Below are 22,657 nucleotides of genomic sequence, written 5' to 3'. Positions count from 1 at the left end.
CAGTTGTGTAGGCAAGGCTGGATTCATCAAAGAGCAGCAGAGCATCAGCAAGGTAGATTTCAATGTCAGTTTTCAAAACACAGCACAATAAACATGTCACATCCAGGGGCTGAGATTTTGGCAAAGGTATCTGTATGAGTCAACGAAGATTTGGTGCAAATGGGAGGAAACCTCACTGTGAAAACTGCTGGATCTAAGAAAAGAATTCCTAGATAATGTTTTCTACATTGCAACTTAAAATGAAAGGTGAGACTAGGAAAGTGATAAATACCATGCAGTATTTTTGTTTTGTAGAAATTGCTCACCAGGCTCTAATTTTAGATCATACATAATAATATTAGCCTCTCGTATAATATATGTTGGTTATCTGAAAGGTGCAGTATTTGATGCAGTGTTGTTACTGTCTTCATATGAAGCAGCTGCTTCTCTTTTTACTGAGGTCAGACAGAAAGAGCAGCTGAGCTTGATCCCAGCTGTATATCTGCAAAATGATCTGGATAGTCTTTTGGCCATTAAAGGCTATGCATAGGGAAAGTAATGTAGTTTAATTTTAAAATTCGATACCAAAGATCTTTAAAATGTTCCCAAGAAGTTGCTGGTGTCTTCAGAAGTGTTTTAGAAAACATCAGTGTTGCTGTTTTCTTATTCCACAGCTAAGAGTGTAGTTGCTGCAAGCAAATACTTCTTGCTTTCACCATCAGCAGTTATTCGTTATATAATTCTACTTTTGTGTATCTGTCCTAAGTAAAGTTGTTGTATTCATAAAAACATCATTAATAAGAGACATTCCAGTGAAGCAAAATCTTAAGCCAAGTTATAAAATCCATTATTAAAGACATTGGAAAGGAAATGTGGTACGTGGGCAGAAAAATTGAATGCTAACGCTGAGCTCATTCCTGGAACTTTCTAAAAAATAATATCTCAGAAGTGCAAGATGATTTGAAACAAATCATTAAATGAAAATTCCCACTTCTGATTTCCTCTATACATGTTTTAAAGCTTTCATTAGCTATAATATGCTTTAGCATTGTTTAGAAAAACTCTGCACTGCATATTTATCAGTGATCTTAATGCTAAAATATGCGTTGTACGTGTTCTAGACACTACGTGCCACAAATGTAAGGTGTGCATTTTAAGTAAAATATCTGCTGGCTTCTTGATAATGAGTTGTATTCAAATTACTTATCACGCTTTGTTGTTAAGAAAATAGTTTTTCACTTCTGTTTCTCACCTCTAGAGTGAATGGATGGGAACAGCAGCCTTCCAGAGCATTGCAGTTTTGCGTATACAGATTATAGCTTCACGTGGATTCTTCTAGTCAAACTGGCAATTACATGTGAAAAGTCTGACAACTTTTTAAAATCACTATGTTTTTCCATTTGCAAATAATGCAACTATTGGAAAAACTGAATTGCATCTCATTATTTTCTTAATAATTTTTTTTTTTTAAACCAGATTGAGAATCTCGATCCCCGAGGAATCCAGCTGTCTGCTTTATTTATGAGTGGTGTCGATATGGCACTTTTTGCAAACGATGCTTGCGGACAGCCGATTCCATGGGAGCACTGCTGTCCATGGATGTATTTTGATGGAAAGTTATTCCAGACCAAGCTCATCAAAGCAAGCCGGGAGAAAGTTCCGCTCATTGACCTCTGTGATGGTCAGGTGGGTAGCTGCAGAAGCGTGGCAGAATATTAAGCGTACTGAATTTTGGGAAGCGGTTGGTGTGGTTTATCCGTCATTTGCTTCGTGTTTCATTTCTCCTTAAAAGGGAAATACAAAGCAGATTGCTAACAGTTACTTATCAGCTCTGTTTATTTAATCTTAAGTGTGTTGCTGATGGTTGAAATGGTGTTTTGGTAGTTTTTGGAAAAGTAAACTGATGTCCATTTTTAGTCTTTCTGTCTCTGGAAACAGAAATTTGAATGCAATTGCAATCTAAAGCACTACTCTGAGTTGAAAATTTTCTGTTCCTTCATTCAAGTAATGCCATCTTTTTGTGCCATGCTAGCAAGTGTCACGAAGGACTAAGTTGCTGTGGTTTTACAATGAAAGAAAATTTCTAATTTCTTTTACAGGTTGCGAAGTCATTCTTAGAATTCTTAAGCTTGAAATCTCTTCGCAATTCTTGCAACCATCATAAGATAAAAATGAATTAGATTTTTAATGTGCCTAGCTCATGCAAAGTTATCTAACTGTAAAAACAGGAAATAGATGTAGTTAATAGTTTACTGAATGTCCAAAGCGTTCTATTTTTGCTGACTTTTTGAGAGATAAGAAATCTTTTAACAAAGAGTTTATTTGTTATTTCTAACTCGAGGGAAACTCCTTTTAGGTTAACTCTTGGTGGAAGCTGTGGTCACACTCAGGCTCCTTAGCCTCCAGTCATAAATTTGGTTTTGCAGCCCAAGTTTATGATGATTGTTCTCTATAAAGTTTAAAGGACTGCATTAAGTTTTCAAGAGACTATAAGCTGTTGTTTCTCAGTTCCTTTCAAGATTTCTATGTTGCCAACTTCTAAACTGTCTCAGGATTTAGACTTCCATCTCTACTGATACACAAGGATTCTTTTGTGAACATTCGCTGTGTTGTTGAACTGTTGGAAGATATGCAAGATAGATGATTGTAATTTACAAGCTAGCTTTATGAAAGTTCTTTGCAGTACTTATCTACCCTTCTGTTCTTTTGCTTTTGTCTTTGAATTTGTTCCATAAATATAGTGTTATAGAACTGAAATCAGACTTCTAACATCCATTTATGATCTTTTTATTCATAGGCTGAGCAGGCAGCCAAGGTTGAAAAGATGCGTCAGAGCATCCTAGAAGGATTAAATTTCTCCAGGCAGAACCATCCTCTCCCTTTCCCACCTCCACCTGCCATGCCTTTCTATCCAGCTTCTATGTATCCTCGACACTTTGGGCCAGTCCCACCACCTCAGGGCAGGGGGAGAGGCTTTGCTGGTAAGTTATGGGACAGCAGTGCAAAACTCATTGGCATGAAGTGTTACCTTGTCTGATTTCACATTCCCCAAACTGAGCTGATTTGCGTGTTTGGTTTCATAAGAAAGACACATAAAAAGAAGTGGTTGGCACACGTTGTCCTGTGCCAATCACCGCATTTTGTTGTTACTTTTATTAGCTATACCCTGGCATTATGGAATGTGCTGTATTGCTGCATATTTCCATCAGGATTTTTAGTAGCTGTGCCAGATCAAAATATTTATACAGCTACTGTATGAAAAAGCAAAAATAAGATGAACAAGTCAACACAGGATGATATGAGAAGACTCCTTTTTGAACCGTACCTTGCTTCAAAATGTTCATTCCTCAATGAGCGGACACAGTCTGTCAGGGTTGAAGACAACTTTTCCCTCTCCCCACCCCTCTCTGTTTTGCCACAGTCATTTAACCGTTGGCACCCTCGAGTGTAAATACTGGAGGGCACTGGTTGAACCATTCCCGGCTGTTTCTGGTATCGTCCCCTTTCTCAAAACCACCCCTGGGTGTGGAGGGCCTTAGGTGTATTGATGCTGGGCTTTCCGAGTAAGACATCCTTGAGGTGCCACCACTGTCATCCTTGAGGTGCCACCACTGTAACCAAAAAGTAGCTGCGGGTATCTTGGTGCTCATTACGCTGCAGCGGCTGGGACAGCTGTTCCAAAGCCGAGTGAAGGCCTGCAGGTGGCAGAGCCCAGTGAGAGGGCTTCAGCCAGGCCTTCCCAGAGGCACTGCGTTGCCCTGCGTCGGGCCCAGGTACCGCCAGTGCAGGAGCACGGCCCTGCTGCTGGTGCCGCGAGGAAGGAAGGAGGCGGCAGCGGCTCTGCTAGGGGCCTTCCCTGATGCCTGCTCCCCTCACAGCTTTTCCCCTGTCTTTCTTTGCCCTGGGTCTAACAGGAGTCTATGGCTTCGGAGGCCCTTATGGGGAAACAGTAGCCACAGGCGCTTACCGGGCCTTCCGGGTGGCGGCAGCGGCAGGACACTCCGGAGCCTTCTCTGGCAATGACAGCAACAGGACTAGCAAGTTTCAGGGCGGTAATTATACCCCAAACCCTTTTCTTAGAGCTTCTGGCAACAGCTTCCTTCACTTCATGGTTTGGTCTGAGGCTTCCTACTGACTCCAGTCTCCCTCTCTCCCTAACTGTCTCGGCTCTCCCCTCCGCAGCCCTTAGGCTGCTGCGAGGCCGCGCTCTCTGCTCCGCTGCCCGGCCTGTCCCGGCCCCGCACACCCTCTTGGTGCCAGTCTCTCGCTCCTAGAAATCCTCCTTCCGGCACAGAATAAATAGCTGCAAACGCAATGAGCCCTTCTATCTCCTGCGCTTTGAAACATGAAGGTGCAGCCTGTCGTGAGCTGAGCTGTGCTGGAACGTATTAACAGTCACTTCCTAAAAATGTGGGGATGATTCGAACTTTCTGCAAAACAACATAATATATAAGTTACCGACTTCTGTTCCTGCTAACTCATTCTTACTGGTGTCAGCGTCAGTCTGGATGTAGGCGTGGGGCTGACCTATTTGTGTGTCCATTGCTTTTCTACTACACTTGGCGAGACAATGGAAATCTGTAAATTCCGATCCCTCGTTTAGGATGGAATTTTTCCATACATGTAGCTGTTCTTTCTGGCCTCTGAGCTCTTTTTCTAGGAGCAAACGTAGCTCTTAATGCTTCATTGTGTGAATAACACATAACAACGTGTGTTTGAAGCTGAAAGAATTGTGCAGGGAAGTACAAACCTTTTTGAACTTAATATAGTGGGAACTAAATCGCCGATTAACATTTGAAGACTAATCGTGGCTGTGTAAATGCTATGTTTCGTAACCCTTTTGGTGCTGATGGTCTTACCAGTAACACCTGACTCAGCTGCACGTACCTTTTTGAAATACATGTTTTGCCCTGGCTTTGATTTTGAAGTACAAAACACAGGTATAAAGATGAGCAGCATGAATAATAGCTAGAATCAAATTTGGGGCAATTGCAGTTTTAGCCACTTTCTTTGGAGGGGAAGAATAAACGTACGTTTTACACTGAGATCAGTTATTTTGCTGCGTTTTTGTAACAACGTGGCATTAGTGCGGGTAATTCTGCCTAATAACTTCCTTAGAGAGGTATTTTAGGCTGATATTTGTGTCTTAGGCTGATAGCTGATGTTCACTAAAAAGTTCTTAAGCTTTCAAAAACTACTTCATGAGGAATGCAGGAAAAAAAAAAACTTCCAGGTGTCTTACATTTCACTTCAGTTTCTTAACACTTACCTAAAGTGCATTTTTAGTTCCTGAAACTGAAGTACTCAATCACTTTTCTTTTCAGAAACTATATATGCTTTTATAAAAGGCTGTGGGATAAGGGCTCTTGAAGTTAAAATTATTCTGAAAGGCCACAGTGTGAAAAATAACTTACCAGTACCAAAAAGAGGAAACTGTAAAGTAATACAATCTGGACCAGCAAGCTTTCTGCTCGAGTAACTTCGATGTTGCGATTGTGAAGATCAAGTTTTGCTTTTGCTTTTATGTGCAGGAGTCCAACCTATTCCTTCTCAGGGAGGGAAACTTGAAATTGCCGGCACTGTAGTCGGCCATTGGGCTGGAAGCAGACGTGGACGAGGGGGTAGAGGGCCGTTTCCTCTGCAGGTCGTTTCTGTGGGAGGACCAGCGAGAGGGTAAGTGCAGTCTGTGCAGTGTACTTTTCTTGCATGCAATGCATTTGAAGATATTTTCGGTAAATTATGCCCACTGAGTATTCAAGAAAAGCAATTACGCTCATTTTAAGATGTTTTTAATCAGTTATTCAGATGAGCATAAGCATTTTTATGCGCAAGAAAAATCGTACTCTGGGAGATGTACTGGATTGTTTTGCACAAGGAAATGGCTCGAGGGCTTTTCCTTACATGAAATCAATAGATACATTATACCTGATCAAAACTGTCACAGCATTCAATTATTTTCTTTGTCACAGTAGAACATTTATAGTGAAGTGTGATAAATTTTTTAATAACTTCATTATGTAATTCTTCTGTGAAGCAGAAAATAAGGATGTTCCTAGGTTTAATAGTTCTCCGCTACAGTCATGATGGGAGATGTGCTTAAGAGAATCTTTCATTCCATTTCACAACAGCTGAAATTACAGGTGCACAACACTTCTGAAAAAGAAGTCATTTGTGTAAAATATCTAGTCTTTTACTTTAAGATTATATTTTTTTTCCGTGAGTTTATTGTGCTGCGCATTGCAGAGCTATCATCTTCAATTAAGATTGCATCTGTAACAGTATACAGTGACAAAGTTATGTAGTTTATGTATTACGTCACTCTTCAGCTGTATTAAAGTAATGGAGGAAAGCAGGCATATTTATGGCATCTTGAGCTAGGAAGCATCTGGAAGAATAAGTTTTGAACAGCACAGATTCCTCTCTATACATGAATTAAGTCAAATGTGTGATATAAAAAGCATGGTGCCAAAGTCAGTATGAGCTGTTGGAACACTGGTCTTGTTGGACTGAGTGAGAAAATGGTCGGACCTAAAGCCCTGGAAGCGTGGGACCAGGGAGAGAAGAGAGCTGCTGGTGTAGGGACAGGGAGAGGGAAGAACAGTAGAAACAAGGAAGAAAAGTTCAGCAGCGGAAAACAGCATAGGTATAAAAACAGAGCTGTCATTAAAGCGGTGCGAATGTGCATCTAGTGTTGTTTCAGACACTTCAGGCAGCTGTCCTAAGGTAAGTAGCTGTGCAAGTTAGCAGGACCCATAGGGACCCCTCTGCTTTCCCAAAGCAGCAATGGGAGACAAACAGAATAAGCTCGGGGACATGCTGAGGCACCAGACTCCATTGTGTATTTACTTCTCAGTGAAGTGCACTGGCTGTGGGCCTGCTTGTGAAAAATGTCCAGGTAATTTGTATTGCCTCAGTCAAGACTGCTGTCAGACTGAGGCACCGTGAGTGATTATCTGGAGACATCTTCAGGCTCGGAACTGTCTTGCATCTGTTCCTACCGTTGACTTTGTAAAATAGCAGCTCCTCCATTTTCTGAAGAAGTAAATACTTGAATTTATGGAAAACATCAGTAGCCAGAGACTAGCACTGGGAAGTCCTAAGTTAAGCTCCCTCCTTGGCTGGGTATCAGTTGAAATACTGAAGGGGTGTTGCTGCTCCTTTCTGCTCCATAAAATGTCTTTATGACAGAGGAAATGCTGTTCTCCAGTAGTAGCTTTTGAGTTGGGACATAAAATATTTGACCTTTTCTTTCTGTCAGAAGCACTATCTTGGGCCTGTTAGGTTTGGATTCAAGTTGTCACCTCAGAAACACAAGAAAACTGTCAATGCTAGACCTTCCTGTCTCCATCAAATCATAACTGACGTTAAATTTTTAAAGTTTATTGCCGTTTGAATTCTTCAAAGACAAGAAGTTACCATAGGCGTCTCTTACTGTTTATTGTTTCCTAGTAGAAAAGCATTATTGCTGTTGTTCCATCTAAGGCCATGTATTATGAAGCCTGGGCTCCTTGTCTGTAGATACCGTTTCCTACTAACCAACACTTTCCTAGGAAGGTGCACAGTTTATTGACTGCAATTTATCACGTAGCTCTGCACACTTCTATTTCATTTTTTATCTGTTTTAGCAGAGGGTATCGTGTCTGGCTTGTTTACAGCGTTGTCTTATGTCTCTGCAACACTAAACTTGAATGTTCTTCTTAAGGTTATACCAGCTGCTTTTTATTAGCTTTGATCCATCCGTATATCTAGTGTGCTATGAATCTGAGTTGGAATAAATCTATTACTCAGCCCTCTGAAGGGTATACTTTCACCACATAAAAAAAAGTAAAAGGGATAGGGAAGTCTTGTTAAAATCTTAGGAAAGAGTGTAGTTAGAGTAATAAAACATAAAACACAATTCTCTCCTCTTTGTCCTTTGCTTTGGCTTTGAGTACCCACTATTTAATTTCATGTTGCTCAGTGTGGGGAGTTTGCCATGTGTGTGGAAAGAGCTGCGTGACACAGATCAGAGTTTCTCTGCTGCATCAGTTCACTCTAACGGGGTTGCTGTCGCACAGCAGGAAGCAGGAGAACCGAGCAACACCTTAGCTTCTCTTTAGGCTGTTTTTTGTATGGCTCACAGGGACTTCACTGGCCTATGGGAGTTATCATGTGATGAAACAGTAGATATATGAACAGCAAGTCTGAGGAAACATTGGGTATGTAGAAACACACAGCAGCATCTGGCTGCTCTGTGCTAGCTTCAGAGGAGTCTGTCTTCATGCTGTGACCTCCTGGAATTGGGCAGCGAATTGGAGGAGGAGTAAGAGCAACCATGTATTTCCAGTAGAGGTAGGGAAAAGGCTTTTTAGGTGATGCGTAGTTCTTGACACAATGATGAAGAAATTGTAATTCTGCAATTGATTGTATTAAAATAGTTCTAACTGATGGAAAACTTGTTTCCATCTGATCTAACCTTTGCTGAATCAATTAAAAACAAAACCAAACAAACAAAAGCACCACCTGCCGTGTCCTGGTTGGAAGGCTTCATTTGAAAGAATCCACACGTGACCGTCTATTGCTAGGTGCTGGGTATGGCTGAAGCATCGGTTTTTTTCTCACATGTTCATAGAAGAAATTGGATAAAAGAAAAGCAGAGTACAAAATTGCTTCAGGTTTGATGGGAGAAATCAAAATTACAGATGTCTTAGCACATTTATGTGTGGGGAATGTTACTGAATGGGAGACTGTCTTTATAAGTGGTTCAAAATTCTTACCTCTTTTTTTAAAGTATTTTGAGCTCTGTTTTTGAAGTACTGCAAGGTTAATTTGGCACTTTGAAAATGTTTTGGCAGAGCTTGAAAGTACTCAGTTATTGTTTCTCAGAGAGTGAAATACAGAAATCACCATCTTACTGCTAGCAAAATGTTTGTTACACTTCATATACTTAGAGGTAGTAGAACACTAATTCTTATTTAGGCGGTCATGCTGGTTGGTTAAAGAAATGAAAATGTTAGTCACTAGACAGCAAAGCTAGAAAAAAACATTCCGCAAGTGAAATGAAATTGAAAGCACTTCTGTATAAATGTGTTGTTTATTTTTACTTCCTTTTTCTCCATACTTACAGGCGTCCTAGAGGAGTTATTTCCACTCCAGTGATAAGAACTTTTGGAAGAGGCGGAAGGTACTATGGGAGAGGCTATAAAAGCCAGGGAGCAATTCAGGTAATAAAGCCATGTGCCTGACACAGGCTAGTACAGTATGGATTTCCAGACCAGCTAAAACCTGACAAGCACAACTTCAGAATATAAAGGTGTTTATTGCAATGATCTTGCCTACAATTTGAAGCTATAAGCTGCACAGTCAGAGGTGGATGGCAGGCTAGTTTTGCATCTCAGTCACTAGCACACTTTGGTTATAAAAACAGAAGAGGAAAATATATTTTGATATGAAGACTGTGCCTACACGGTTCTAACCAGATGTTGGAATAGAATGTAATTTAGAAAAATGGGAGAAATACAAGGCTGAAACAAATTAGGAGTTCCTATTCCCACCCCCACTCTTTCTCTTTTTTTTTTTTTCTGGAGTCGCAGTCCAAAGTCATAAAGAGCAAATAATAACAGTAGGAAAATTTTTGCTGCTCCATGGCTCCAATCTAAGAAGTTACTCTAAACTTCTGGGAGACAACCCAGCAACCTTTGTCGCTTGAACACACAGTTTCATTCTTGGTGACAATATATGAAGAGTCTGTGGATGATAATTATTGTCTTTTCCACAAGTCCTTTAAATATAGCTGAAGCAAACTGATGTTTCATATTAAATGCCAGTTGCTTCAGAGTTGTGTTTTCCTCCCTTTTTCATTGTTCTTGCTGCTATGCAGTTCTGAATGTTATTGATCCCAAGGGTAATGGATGAGTGGGTAGTAAACAGGCAGAGAACTTTCACAATAGATATACGTGTGTTCTTCAATTAGTCATGTAGACGTTATTATGTAAGAGGAGGGAAGTACTTGCAGGTATCAGACAGAGATGTTCTCCAGCTGATTATGAAGCAGCTGTTAACTTCAAGTAGAACTTATTCTATTCTAGGTGTAAAAATTGAAATATTTTGAAATACATTTCTTCCTTGCTAAATTCCTGTTTACTCAGATTATGTATTGTCTACAAATGTACCTATGCATTTAAAGCTCTAGATCTTGTGTACTTTGAATAGAAGAGAAACCACTATGTTAATTACGGCATCTTGTTTCCAAGTACCTAAACCTGTGAAACAAAGGAAGCCCAGAGAAGGAGCCCCCAAGTATGCCAGGCTTTCCTGCAGGCTTACCTTTGTAAAAGTAGTGCAGAAAGTAGCTGTGGGTAAGATGGTAGATGGTCTGAACAGACAGCAAATTCGAGCAGTTACATTTTTATTAATAATACGTAATTTGGATGGTAAATACTTATAATTACACATAGCTTGATCTAAAACTGTGCCTGTGGTATGGAGAGGAAGGACAAATAGTGACATTTTCTACAAACTAGTCCCGAGATGGTTGAATTTCACCATCACCAGTCACTGTACTGTAGTGTATGCTCATTTAACAAGAAGGGGAAGCTTGGGAAGCTTAATGCATAACAAGTAAATTTTGTTACCCAGTAAAGATTAAGTGGCAGCGGTGTACTTCACTGTCCTACAAACCTGAGCAGTTAAGGAAAGAATGCCTTCACAGGGCCAGATTGAGACACTCACATTTGCAACAAGTAAGATCCTCCCTGGAGAATCCAGTGGCTTTATTGGCACTAATTATGAGGTGACATGAATAAAGGTTGGAGAACGCAACTGAAATAAGCAAGTTCTATTTATCAAACATAAGACATGCCTGTTTCTTCACAAGATAGCATCTTTCTCTCTCGATCTGTATCCTACCTTCAAAACCTTGAAGCAATTCAGGAAAGTGCTAACCATGCTGATTTCAGGATGTAAAAATTAAGATTATTCAATCATGGAGCTGTGTGCTATTGTTTGAGTTGTACAAGATATCCATATCTTAGTCATTCCTTACCGTTTGACTTTGTTAACAGCATAACAGATAAATACATTGCTTCTTAGCAACCCAACCTACTTGTTCTGTTTTTTAAAGCCTGTTGTGGTTCTGGAACTTTAAGATTGGTTGTTACAGATGCTTAAAAACTAAATATACTTTCTTATGCTGCGTAAGTCCGTTTTCTGTTGTTACAGGCAGTCGTGTAAGATTCTGCTCTACACCTTTTGTATGAAATTGCTTTCCTAATGTCAGGAGCATATAGTCTAGCATAGAGAATATTGCACGGTACCTTTCGCACCTTCTAAAAATAGTGCGAAAAGGACTTCTGGTTTGTATTCAAATAACATGTAACCACATAATTAAATGGTCACGTATATGAACCGAGAAGCAGAGTTAAGCTGTACATTGATTCTCAGTTTTGGTGTTCCTGTACACTTGTGTAGCTGTCGTGTTGTGAAATAACAGAAGTGTCAAAGTAGGAAGAGCATTTCACCACAGGGCCGCCAAAAGGCCCGGCCGGGCAGCACTCAGACACTGAGGCTCCTTTAACATCTGTGCTGTGCTGTTCCTTCTGCCTGTCACTTCTTATTTCAGCAGTACATAACGTTCGGTGCTCGCTCGTGGTACTTCTGCATGCTGCCTATTTAGTAGTGCGTTGTAACAGACTGTAAATATACAACGGTGGTTCTTCAGTAATTTTCTTCTTTTCTTAAAAAATAGGGCAAACCTCCTTACGCTGCTTCAGCAGAAGAAGTAGCCAAAGAACTTAAGTCAAAATCAGAGGAATCTAAATCCTCAATTGTGTCTTCAGATGGATCCCTGGCTGAGAACGGAGTTGTGAATGAGGAAAAACCAGCTTCCCAGATGAATGGGAATACAGGAGACATCAGGGCTTCCAATCAGTCTGAAAGTGCCTTGAGTAATGACTCTAAAATGTGCAATACAAATCCTCACTTAAATGCACTAAATGCAGACAGTGTTTGCCATAAAGATGATGCTCTTGAGGCCACTGTCTTAAAAAAAGAAGAGTAAACTTATTTTTTATAGAGGGTGAAGGATGTTGGGAAGGGTCAGGATTAGGAATATCTGGAAAGAAAGAGAGCCTACAGTTACGTACATTTTTTCCTTTCCGTAAGAGAAAAATGAGGACTTTGGAAATTCGGATCCCTCTTTGATGTCAGAGATATAAACAACACATTTTTAGTTTTAACCAGTTGTAGTCAAAATGCTACAATAAAACAAAAAAGAAAGAGAATGAAGAGCATTTGACTCCCGCACTTAAAATGAAGTATACATAAAGTTTAAACTGGTTATGACAAAAGCTTGTAGTTTTGTTTTTTGAAATATAAAGAAAACAAATTTTGGCAGTCTTTAAGTATATATAGCTTAAAATATAATTTTTAGTACTTGGCACCATATGTATGCCATTATATTTGATTTTGCATTACTGTGTCACAATAAAGCTTTCTTTAAGGCTTTGATTTCATGATTATGGGGGGAAAAAGGCACAACCACAGTTGTTTCTTTCTTAAATTTCATCACCGTTGATGTGGTTCTTTTGTGTTAAAATGTGCAAACTATCGAAACTAAAAATTATAGAGTAATATTGCAGTTCTGCTGATTTTAAATATACATCATACATACTTTACAAGCAAGTTAAATGGAGATAAACTTGAAATCATAGAAGATGCAAATGACCTTTCAAAATAAACACAATGTGTTCTGAAACTTTTTGTGACTAATACCATGCATCCGTGATCAATGAACTATGTGGTTTTGAATCAGACGTAGACCATTAGTACTACTATTTGAGCTAAACTTCTGCATGGTTCATAATTTTTAAAGTGTGTAGTTAATATTATGCATGTTATTGTCCTCTTTCTTCCATTCTTACAAGTACTGTGCCCATTTGCAAAACAAAAAGCTAATAATCAGTAATAGTCCTATAAAAGATGTTAACTATGTTTAGTCATTGACTGATCTTGCTCTAACCTTAAAATTTTGTGATTATTGACCTCTGTTGCATTTATTCTAAAACTTAAAAAAAAAAAAATTATCTAGCCGTTTTGAATATCAACGTTACCCTGGTGTACTCATTGCTGTATGCATTATTGTTCTCTGTTGCTGTTTTATGCCTTCATATTAGCAAATATGAAATTCTGTGAAAAACAAAAAAAAAAAGCTTTAATCTTCAAAAAAAAAAAAAAGTACCCCCCTTCTGTAGCAGGAAACAAATGGCTTGTTCTTGAGAACTTTCCCATCAAGAATTTAGTATAAGCAAATATACCTGTATCATTTTGATGTTTTTGTTAGTGTTTCCAAACTTAATGTACTTCAAAATCAGAATCATTTCTTTATATTCGTTTTCATATAATTCTCCTGATGCTCTTCATCACACATTAGTGATCAGAAATGAGGTGTAATTCCCCATTCCCTGCCCGCAAGAGCTAAGTAGGTATCTTAATGTAAGTTGAAGGGAGTTCTGCCCCAACTCATGGATTGTGCAAGAATGAACTACTGTTGGGTTTGATTGGTTGTAGATGGATTGTGGTGTGGTGTATTTGAAGGCTATTGAATGCAACTTACAGTGCTTAATAAAAATCTTTATTCTTTTAGTATAAAATACTGTATGCCTTTTTTGTCGAATATTTTTTTAAGTACGTGTTGTAAATAAAGGTTTTCCTATGCCCAAATGAAGCGGCTGAGTTAGCAGACTACGTCCGTGACGTCCTCCTGAAAGCCAGAGACAGAGAGCGAGGCCGGGCCTTCACACGCTGCCCCAGCTGGGAGGCAGCAGGCCGGGTCAGAGCAGCGTGTTGTCCTTACACCGCTCTTAAGTGCAGCGTAGCCAATGAGATGGAAGCATTCCACAGAAATAACGTGGGCAGTTCTTGTTCTTTCGAAACTAGCCTTCCCCCAGATGCTCGCAGCAGTGCCTCAGTGTTGTGTGTGAGATAGAAGATGATCAGCGCTGCTCCTCGTAACTGAGAGCGAATTATGCTGTTGTGCGGGAGCTTTCTCTGCAGAATGGATCGCACTGACATAACACGAGTAGTTGTTCGTTTATACTTGGTTGATATCAGAATAGCTTTTCTGCCTAGGCCCGCCCTTATTGTCTGCTGTCTCTATCTAAATGTTCATCTGTTTACTCTAGTGCCTGACACACGTTGTTAAAAACAGCCTTGCCCTGAGCGTTTTTGATCTCCTGTTGTGTCTACATGAGCGGTGTTAGCAGCTCTGCGCTGAGCGTGGATGCAGTTTATAGCAGCGCAGCTGTGTTCTGTGCAAATTACAGCAATCCTTCTTCCTCTCTCCCTTCAGAAGCAAAGTGATCTGGAGGGGAGGGGTTTTCCCGGTGTCACAGCTGCCATGCTGGGGGTCATGTTGCCTAAATCCTTGGGATCGTCTCCCCTCCTACCATGCAGTATTCCGTGTAGCATCCACCTAGTAGTAGTCTTCACTTTTGTGTTCTGGAGGTGTAGCCAAGCTCGTGTTCCGATGAAGATCCAAAGCATCGTTTACCTCCTTTTGCAGCAGCAGAGGGGTGTGTTCTGCTGTAGCAAGAACCAGTAACTGCTGTGCAATAAGCAACGTCAATAAAAAATAAATCCTGACGGATGTTAAGTACATGAGAGATGTCACCTGTGTGCCTTGTGCTGGGAATACAGTGTTTTCATTCATGTCCATCATGCAACCAAGCCACCAGACTTCTGCACGTGCAGCCAGAGGGTGACAAGCTATCCACGCGAGCATGGCTAAAGGTAGGATGTGACGGTTCACCAAATGAGCTGGATCATCGCCATAAACGTAAAGCAATGCATCGACTGTTTCCAGAAACGATGGGGCAAGTTCAACTTGTGTTACATATGTGCACATCCCCTGGCTCACTTCCTTGCTCCGTGGCCTGCTGAAGTGCCTGGCTCCTGGCAGCAGCTGTGCAGGGCTGCTGGACGCTGGGGCAGAAGGACAAGTTCTCTGCAGCTGGTAGGTGCTTGGGGTGCCTATGGGTACCAACGCTCCCTGGTGCCCTGAGAATATGGATATCAACTCCAGAACCAGCACAGTTTTTACCTCTTGCAGTGTGATGTGCAGCGTTAATATTTTCCAGTGCCCATATGTAGACAGCTTGCCTGTATCTGAAACAACCCTGGAAGCTGGCCATGGGGCTCGCTGCAGTTCCTCCATGAGGCTGGAGGCACTGGGCAGCTGATCTGTGTACAGCTCATGGTTCTCTCTTCTCTGCTTTCATTTCTGCTGCCAGTTGTGCATGGACCACACAGCACTGGGGTGCAGTGTGCCTGTTGTGTGCTAGCAGAGGGCTCTCACAAAACGCAGGCTTTCCTGTTAATGACCCTGAGAAATGTCAGAGTTGTTTGAGTGGGAAGGTACCCTTACAGGCCATCTGGTCCAACTCCCCTGCAATGAGCAGGGACATCCACAGCTCCATCCGGATGGGGCTCAGAGCCCTGCACAGCCTGACCTTGGGTGTCTCCTTGAACAGGGCATCCACCACCTCTGGGCAGCCTGTGCCAGTGCCTCCCCACCTTTACTGTAAAGAACTTCTTCCTTATATCCAATCTAAATCTCCCCTCCTTTAGCCTGAAACCAGTTCCCTTTGTCCTGTCACAGCAGACCCTGCTAAAGAGTCTGTTTTTTCTTACAGCCCCCTTTAGATACTGATAGGCCGCTCTCAGGTCTCCCTGGAGCCTTCTCTTCTCCAGGTTGAACAGCCCCAGCTCTCTCAGCCTGTCCTCGTAGTGGAGGTGTTCCATCCTTTGGGTCATTTTTTTGGCCCTTCTCTGGAAAAACTCCAGCAGCTCTATGTCTCTCCTGTACTGAGGACTCCACATCTGTACACTGTACTCCAGGTGAGGTCTTGCCAGCACAGAGCAGAGGGGCAGGATCACCTCCCTGCTGGCCATGCTGCATTTGGTGCAGCCTAGGGTACGGTTGGTTTTCTGGGCTGTGAGGGCACAGTGCTGGCTCATGTCCAGGTGACGCTCACCAGTACCCCCAGCTCCTTTTCAGCAGGGCTGTGCTCCATCCTTACACCCCCAGCTTGTACTGCTAGTGGGGGTTGCCACAACCCAGGTGCCAGACCTTGCTCTTGGCTTTGCTGAACCTCAAGAGGTTCTCCTGGGCTCAGCCTGTCTAGGTCCCTCTGGATGGCACCGCATCCCTCAGGTGTGTCAGCCGCACCACACAGCTTGGTGTCATCTGTAAACTGCTGAGGGTGCACTCGGTCCCACTGTCGATGTAACTGATGAGGATGTTAAAGAGCACTGGTCCCAGTACCGACCCCTGAGGAACAACACTTGTCACTGATCACCCTCTGGGCACTGAGCCACTGACCACCACTCTCTGGGTATGATCTCTTAACCGTTTCCTCAACCATCGAGCAGCCCATCCGTCAAATCCATCTTTCCAATTTGGAGAGAAGGATGTCATGGGGAACTGTGTCAAAGGCTTTATTGAAGTCCACATAGATGACATCAGTGGCTCTTCCCTTGTCCACTGTTGCAATTATGCCATAATAAAAAGCAACGAGCTCAGTCAGGCCAGACCTGCCCTTGGTGAAGCCATGCCAGTTATCCCTATCACCTCCTTCTCTACAATGTGCCTTAGGATTCTAGGAGGCCCTGCTCTATGATCTTGCCCAGCATAGGGGTGAGGCTGGCAGATTGGTAGTTCCCTGGGTCATCCTTTCTACCTTTCATAAAACTGGGTGTGAAATTGCCTTTTTCCAGCCATCAGGGACTTCACCTGATGGCCATAACTTTTCAAATACCACTGAAAGACATTACCTGTCTTTGGACTTCCAGAGCCTCAAACTTTCATGTAAGGGTGCATGGGAAGGCAAGGCAGGAAGGGAGGGGGTTTGCCTGTGATGCTGAGCAGAGACTTGTTTCCATCCCTCCCCATCTCTTAGGTCCCCTCCCTCAGCTTCATGGCAACAGGGCAAAGGATCCATCCCTACTTGGGGTGTATCACCCCAGTGCCTTTCTCAGAGGTACAGCAGGGAGCCGCTCCACCAGTCTATCTCCTGCTCACACTCCCTGATGCTCCTTAATCTCTCCACCTCTCCTCGAGCTCTGCCACCATGCTGAGCAGACCATCCACCTGCTCGCACCTCACGCAGGTGGTACCTCAGCCACCCTCCGGAGGCAGCAGCAGGCTCAGGCACTCCCTGCAGCCAGAAATCTGAACAGCCACGTTTCTGGGCAGGCACTCGGACTGGGTCACCGCATTCTTTTTGGTGAGAGCTTTGTGCCTCATGGAGACCATGGCTAGATGCGTTCTCTGGGAGGCAGCCGATGGGTGAGCCAATCTGAGTGGGAGGGATGCCTCCCAGCTCGCCCTGCCTGCATGAACAGCCATGCAAACTGCTGTGCCACGCTCTGTTTGTTGCGTTCCTGGGAGCTGTGCTCCCTAAGGGCCACTTTTATAACTGGAGGGTGTGATGCCACTGCTCCAGGCCCTGTCCCCTGTGCATCCAAACCACTGCCACATGCCCGGCAGCTCCTCACTGACAGGAATTCGGCTGCCCTGCTGAGGCGATTCCTTGCTTTGGTGCAGAATGAGGCTACAGCAGAGTTGTCCACCTGCAGAGAAGGGCACCGAGTCTTGGGGCACAGTGTGAAGGCTGAATCCAGCTCTTTGCCACGTGCCCCATGCATGCAGCTTCTGGAACAGGTGTCAAAGAGTGGATGGTTTGCTATTCCTCACACACACCAACCTGCTCTATAAGAAGTGAGCCTTGCTATTTCTGGAATGGAATCTGATAGGAATAAAGACAGTGATTGTTGGACCTGCCAGCTTTCATGCAGACAGCATTTTGCTATCCATCCCCAAGGCAGGGCTGCATGAGAGCATTAGTGTCAGGGTCCTGTGGCAGAGCACTGTGTTGGAGCTGCACCGCGCGGCTCCACCTGGCCCAGCCTATGGCACAGCTCCCTGGGCCGGCTGAGGCCTTTCCTCACAGCTCCCCTTGCCTAACTACAAGGAGGGAGGGGGCTGGCCCTGATGCAGCAAGAGCCCAGCACTGGGTCAGTCTTCCAGCCACCGTGCCCCAAGCCTGTAGCATTGCCTGGGGTTGTGGCCAAAGTGCAGGACCCGGCACTTGGTCTCGTTGAACTTCATTCCACTGGCCTCAGCCCAGCAATCCAGCCTGTCCAGGTCCCTCTGTGGGGCCTTCCTGCCCTCAAACAGATCAACACTTCCCCCCAATTTGGTGTCATCTGCAAATGTACTGAGGATGCACTCAATCCCCTCATCCAGATCAATTTATTTAGGTATTACCTTCTGCTTTACCACAGACTCTCAGCAAATTGAAATAGAAAACTGATGAACATTCCGAAACTTTCTTTCTCTTGGCAAACTTCAGGTTTGCTGGTAACAAATGAGCTCCCTGCTGCCTCCAGGAGCTGCCTTTCTGAGGTATCAGCTCAGAAAGCTGAGCGTTATCATTCTGGATAAATTGTGTCATGCAGCTTGTAAGCCCAAGTGAAAAAACTCCAAAATGCAGGAGGAGCTTCAAGTCTTCAGGCGGGCCTGTGCGGGCCTACCTGGGCCCTGGTACTGCAATGGATGGAGGCAGAAGGCAGCTCTCACAAAGCAGCATGCTTTGAGTGATAATAACAGAATAGGAGCCCGACTGCCATGTTATGAAATCTTGTTTACAAATGGTTTAAATGCTTTGATGAACATTTTGCATGAGGCTCCACACTGGCCATGATACCTGAGTAACTGTGGCCAACATCACTTTCAGAAAGCGTTTCTGCATAGTGACTGACCGTGCTGGCTGCTTCCAGAGAGAAGCGGAGCCCACTGCAGCAGGCCCTGGGAAGCAGGCAGTGACTGGGGGTGAAGGAAGGAGGGAGGGCTGTGCGGGAGGGCCAAGCTGTGGGCTTTTGTTTGTGAGTGCCAAGGAGTGCCGGAGCTCCCGCCGCCCCGCTTGCCTGCAGAGGGCTGCCGAGCACAACCGCGCCTCTACTGAAACACTTCCCAAATGCTGGGGCCTTCCCTGCGTGCCTAACCCAGATGCAGCTAATGACAGCCGCAGCCCGATGAACATGCTGGCAGGCAGCCCGGCTCTGAGGCCGGTAACGCGGCCTGCTCCCGCAGCACGAGACAAAGCGGAGCTGAGACACGAGGCCTCACTGCGAGGCTCCGTGAGCTCGGCCCAAGCAGGTGTGATGTGCTCCTTCGCTCTGTTTTCACTTTGTATTTATGTATCCCCCTGGAGGTTAAGTTTGCTGTAAGGTGTGTGAGGAGCGAGAAGACGTAGCTGGCACGATGCCTCCTGGGCTTCAAACGTGAGGACCACGTTCCATGCAAATATTTCTCTCACCAAACCTCTTGCTCCTGTCGCTGGCCTTAGCAAAATGTGGCAGCCATCCTGCTGCTTTACACCCCTCTGTAAAATGCAGACGGTCAACACTTCAACAATATTTCTGAGCCCAGTGTTCATGAAGTTGTAGGCGGCTTTGGCTTCTAGATGTATTTCTTACATCGAGAGCACCTGCCAGCAGACCCGAAAGGCTGCAGGACACGGCCAGGGAGGTGCCACAAGGCAATGGCTGCAAGGCGATGGCCGTCCCCACTCCTGCTGCCCTTCCCGGGCTCCTGCTGGCTGTGGCTGGGGCTGGGGGCTCGTCCTGGGCAGCAAGGAGGAGTCCCGGCCTGCTCACTTACCACTCGGCACAGCAGCACTGGGAAACAGGGCAGGAGAGGATGGACTATGAGGAATTTTCCTAACCATTAGAGTTCTTTCCTCCAAGAAATGCACCTGAGACTGTAAAATCTAAGAGAAACTGGTAAATTTTTATTGACCTCTGATAGGATGGTTCTCAGCGTTCAGGTTTCATGTACCCTGCCAGACTCTGGTGATCCATGCTGAAGGCAGAATGTTGTTGTCGGAATGATGGCGATGCCCAACAAAGTCACTTCCTCATGTCAAGGTTCCATGTAACATGAGGTTGTGTGCTGAAATGAAGCAAAAGTGGGAAAGTACACATACAGAGTGATAAATGCAATCTGTGTTAACTGTTACAAATGTAAAGTACATTCTTTAACTAAATCTTAAAGCCAATTTGCTATTTGAAAGGCCCCTTTAACCCAGTCCCCTTTTACAGTTTCAATTGTTTGGTTCCTTACCTCGGTTCAGAAACCAAGATAGCACAATGTGGTGTTCTGTGAGATCTAACCAATTAGTGTCATAAGATCTGGTGTCAGATGGGGAACACTGGAAGGGATGTGTGCCGTCACCACTAGCTCCTCTCTTGCTGAAGCTCGGTGATCCCTGTTGTTTCAAGGTTGGTTTCATGGACAGCTTCTTTGTAAACATTTATTTAAGAGCAGATATGGTCAACGGGAAAAAAGATAACTTGATTTACGTCTCTGCACTAGCATGGAAATAACTCTGGGGACACTAAGTAGAAGTAAGTTTATGTACCACTCACTGTAGAGGAAATCTATAGGAAGAATGCTTCAAAATGATAAGAAGGACATCTGGAAAGCTCAAGAAATGGTAGCCCAGACAACCACTGTGAGAGCATGTGATTCTGTGAAAATCAGTGCATGTGTTTAAACCTTTCCCGCAAAGCTGAGAGGTTCTAGCAGGTGTGGTAGTGAGGACTATAAAGGTGCTCACAGCTCTTGCAGTGGTTGTCTGGGCCTCATCTCCTCATCCTGCTTTGTCGTAGAATCACAGAATCGTTAAGGTTGGAAAAGACCTCTAAGATCATCTGGTCCAACCCTCCACCTACTGCCAGTATTGCCCACTGACCATATCCCTCAGTGCCACATCTCCGTATTTCTTGAACACCTCCAGGGTTGGGAAGCAGCCCGTCCCAGTGCCCAATCACTCTTTTGGTGTTTTTCCTAATATCCAGCCTGAGCCTCTCCTGGTGATATGTAAGGCCAAGTTACACCCTAGACTTGTTCTTCAGATTTCCTGGTGGAGACACTGAGCAATTAAAATCTCAATAGTTTGATTTAGGCTGAAATAGGGTCTAGTTTTTTTGTGCAGGCAGAAACTTTTGCCACTCAGTACTGAGGAAAACAGGCACTTTGTGCATCTCAAGATGTCGTTCAAAACAACTGAGTCATGATGTAGGCCTATCATCTCAGTCCTGTGTTACAACACCTTGAGCTACACCAGAAATTCAGTTTCACTCGTAAACGTTCATGGTGGACCCAGAAATGCCATTCCTGGCACTAGTTCCCATGCAACTCTACGTTAGCACTGCCTGAAAGTCACTTCTGTGACACGTCAATCCAAGGGGCAAGGTGAGCAGTTTTGAGGATCTCTCTTCAGTCAGCCTAGACAGGTTCTGCCAGTATCGACAGTGGCCTTCTCTCTCACAGAGCCCGAGGAACCATGCACCCAAAATTTGGGAAGCCCTGTCTTATTTTGCTTGCCGACCCATGAGGAGCAGGAGTTGCATTTTCTGATTTTTTTTCTCCTCCCCCCATCTCTGTTCTGTCTCTTGACATTGCAAAACCTAAAGTTATTTGGGCCCTTGAATTTTCTTCGTCCACTACAGATGACTTCTGATTTGACAGACTGCTGAAAAAACACCAAGAAATGCCCGTCTTTCTCTTTTTGCTCTAAGACAGATAGATATTACCCTCTCTCCTAAAATCAGACGGATTCAAAACACCGAATCTGTCATAACTGGCACTTGCCCATCAGCTGGGACACTTTGTGACTACTTTATGTGATGTTCTCATACTTCGAAGGGAAGCGTGTCAGCGGCTGTTGAAGATGCTCAGGACGCGTGTTCCAGCAGAAGGCCTGGAAGCATGCCTTCCACAACCACCCAAAGGGCTCCTGCGACTCTGCGCCTTGGGAGGGGGAGAAGTTCTGCGCTCTCAATCTCAGCTCAGACTCAAGGGTTCCTCTTTTGCCTTCGCCACGTTCCCCTCACTCATCAAGAGGAGGAAGCACCGTGGTGCTGGGCTTTGGCAGTGCTGGGCTGTGCAGCAGTAGTGGTGCAGGTGGCCCTCGGCACATACCCCGCACCCCATGGCTCTGGGTTGGTGCTCGGTGGGCACGGGGTATTTACCTGCATCCCCGGCGTAGCAGCCCAGTGTGGGATGGCACAGATGGAGGTGGGTGCCTTCACAATCTATAATCTAATTGCAACACACAAAACGACTTTTTGTGTTCTTCTTCTTCTTTTTTTTTTTTTTTAATAGAAATCAACCCGTACGCAGGTTGCATTCCGAGGCCCTCCGCCCCCGCCGGCTCGCACTCCCGCTCTCAGCACGGCGCGGTGCCCGCAGCCGCGGGGAGGTGCGCCTGCCGCGCAGGACGCGCACTCGCGGGGCACACACGCGGAGCAGCTCGGCGCTCAGCGCTCCCTGCGCGCCGTGCCCCGTCCCGCGGCGATCCCCGCCCCGCCCCGGCCACTTTCTTTACCAAGTCCCCGCGGGTGGCGAGGCGCAAAACCGCGCGGCCCCCCAAGAGCGCAGAGCCCCGCGGCGCGCAGCCCGGTCTCACCGCGGGTCCCTCCCGGCCGCGCGCTGCCCCCGGCGCCGAGCGCGGAGCTGCCGCCTCGCTTCGCCTCCCCCTCCGCCGCCGCCCGCCCCAGCCCCAGCCCCGGCAGAGGAAATATTGCAATGTTGCAAGCTGACGTAAGGACATTACAAGGAAAGGGCTACATTTCG

The 22,657-nt window shown here is 44.6% G+C and overlaps 1 protein-coding gene across 2 annotated transcripts in view; it reads left to right on the top strand.

The window, feature by feature from the left end:
- The window catches only part of FAM120A (family with sequence similarity 120A), a 48,461-nt gene extending 34,854 nt beyond the window's left edge, over positions 1 to 13,607 (top strand). Inside the window, exons 12-17 of one of the 2 annotated variants that reach the window (XM_021409288.1) lie at positions 1,456 to 1,665; positions 2,777 to 2,960; positions 3,894 to 4,031; positions 5,511 to 5,652; positions 9,086 to 9,182; positions 11,705 to 13,607. In XM_021409288.1, the coding sequence (XP_021264963.1) occupies positions 1,456 to 1,665; positions 2,777 to 2,960; positions 3,894 to 4,031; positions 5,511 to 5,652; positions 9,086 to 9,182; positions 11,705 to 12,016 (1,083 nt within the window). In that variant the 3' untranslated portion in view covers positions 12,017 to 13,607. The remainder of the gene's footprint in view (positions 1 to 1,455; positions 1,666 to 2,776; positions 2,961 to 3,893; positions 4,032 to 5,510; positions 5,653 to 9,085; positions 9,183 to 11,704) is intronic. The other variant, XM_021409287.1, reaches the window with a different exon arrangement.

The sequence above is a fragment of the Numida meleagris genome, chromosome 11 (assembly GCF_002078875.1).
Source record: "Numida meleagris isolate 19003 breed g44 Domestic line chromosome 11, NumMel1.0, whole genome shotgun sequence".
Lineage (NCBI taxonomy): Eukaryota > Metazoa > Chordata > Aves > Galliformes > Numididae > Numida > Numida meleagris.
The sequence above is the reverse complement of the archived record's forward strand: the minus strand, read 5'-3'. Positions and strand labels throughout refer to the sequence as shown.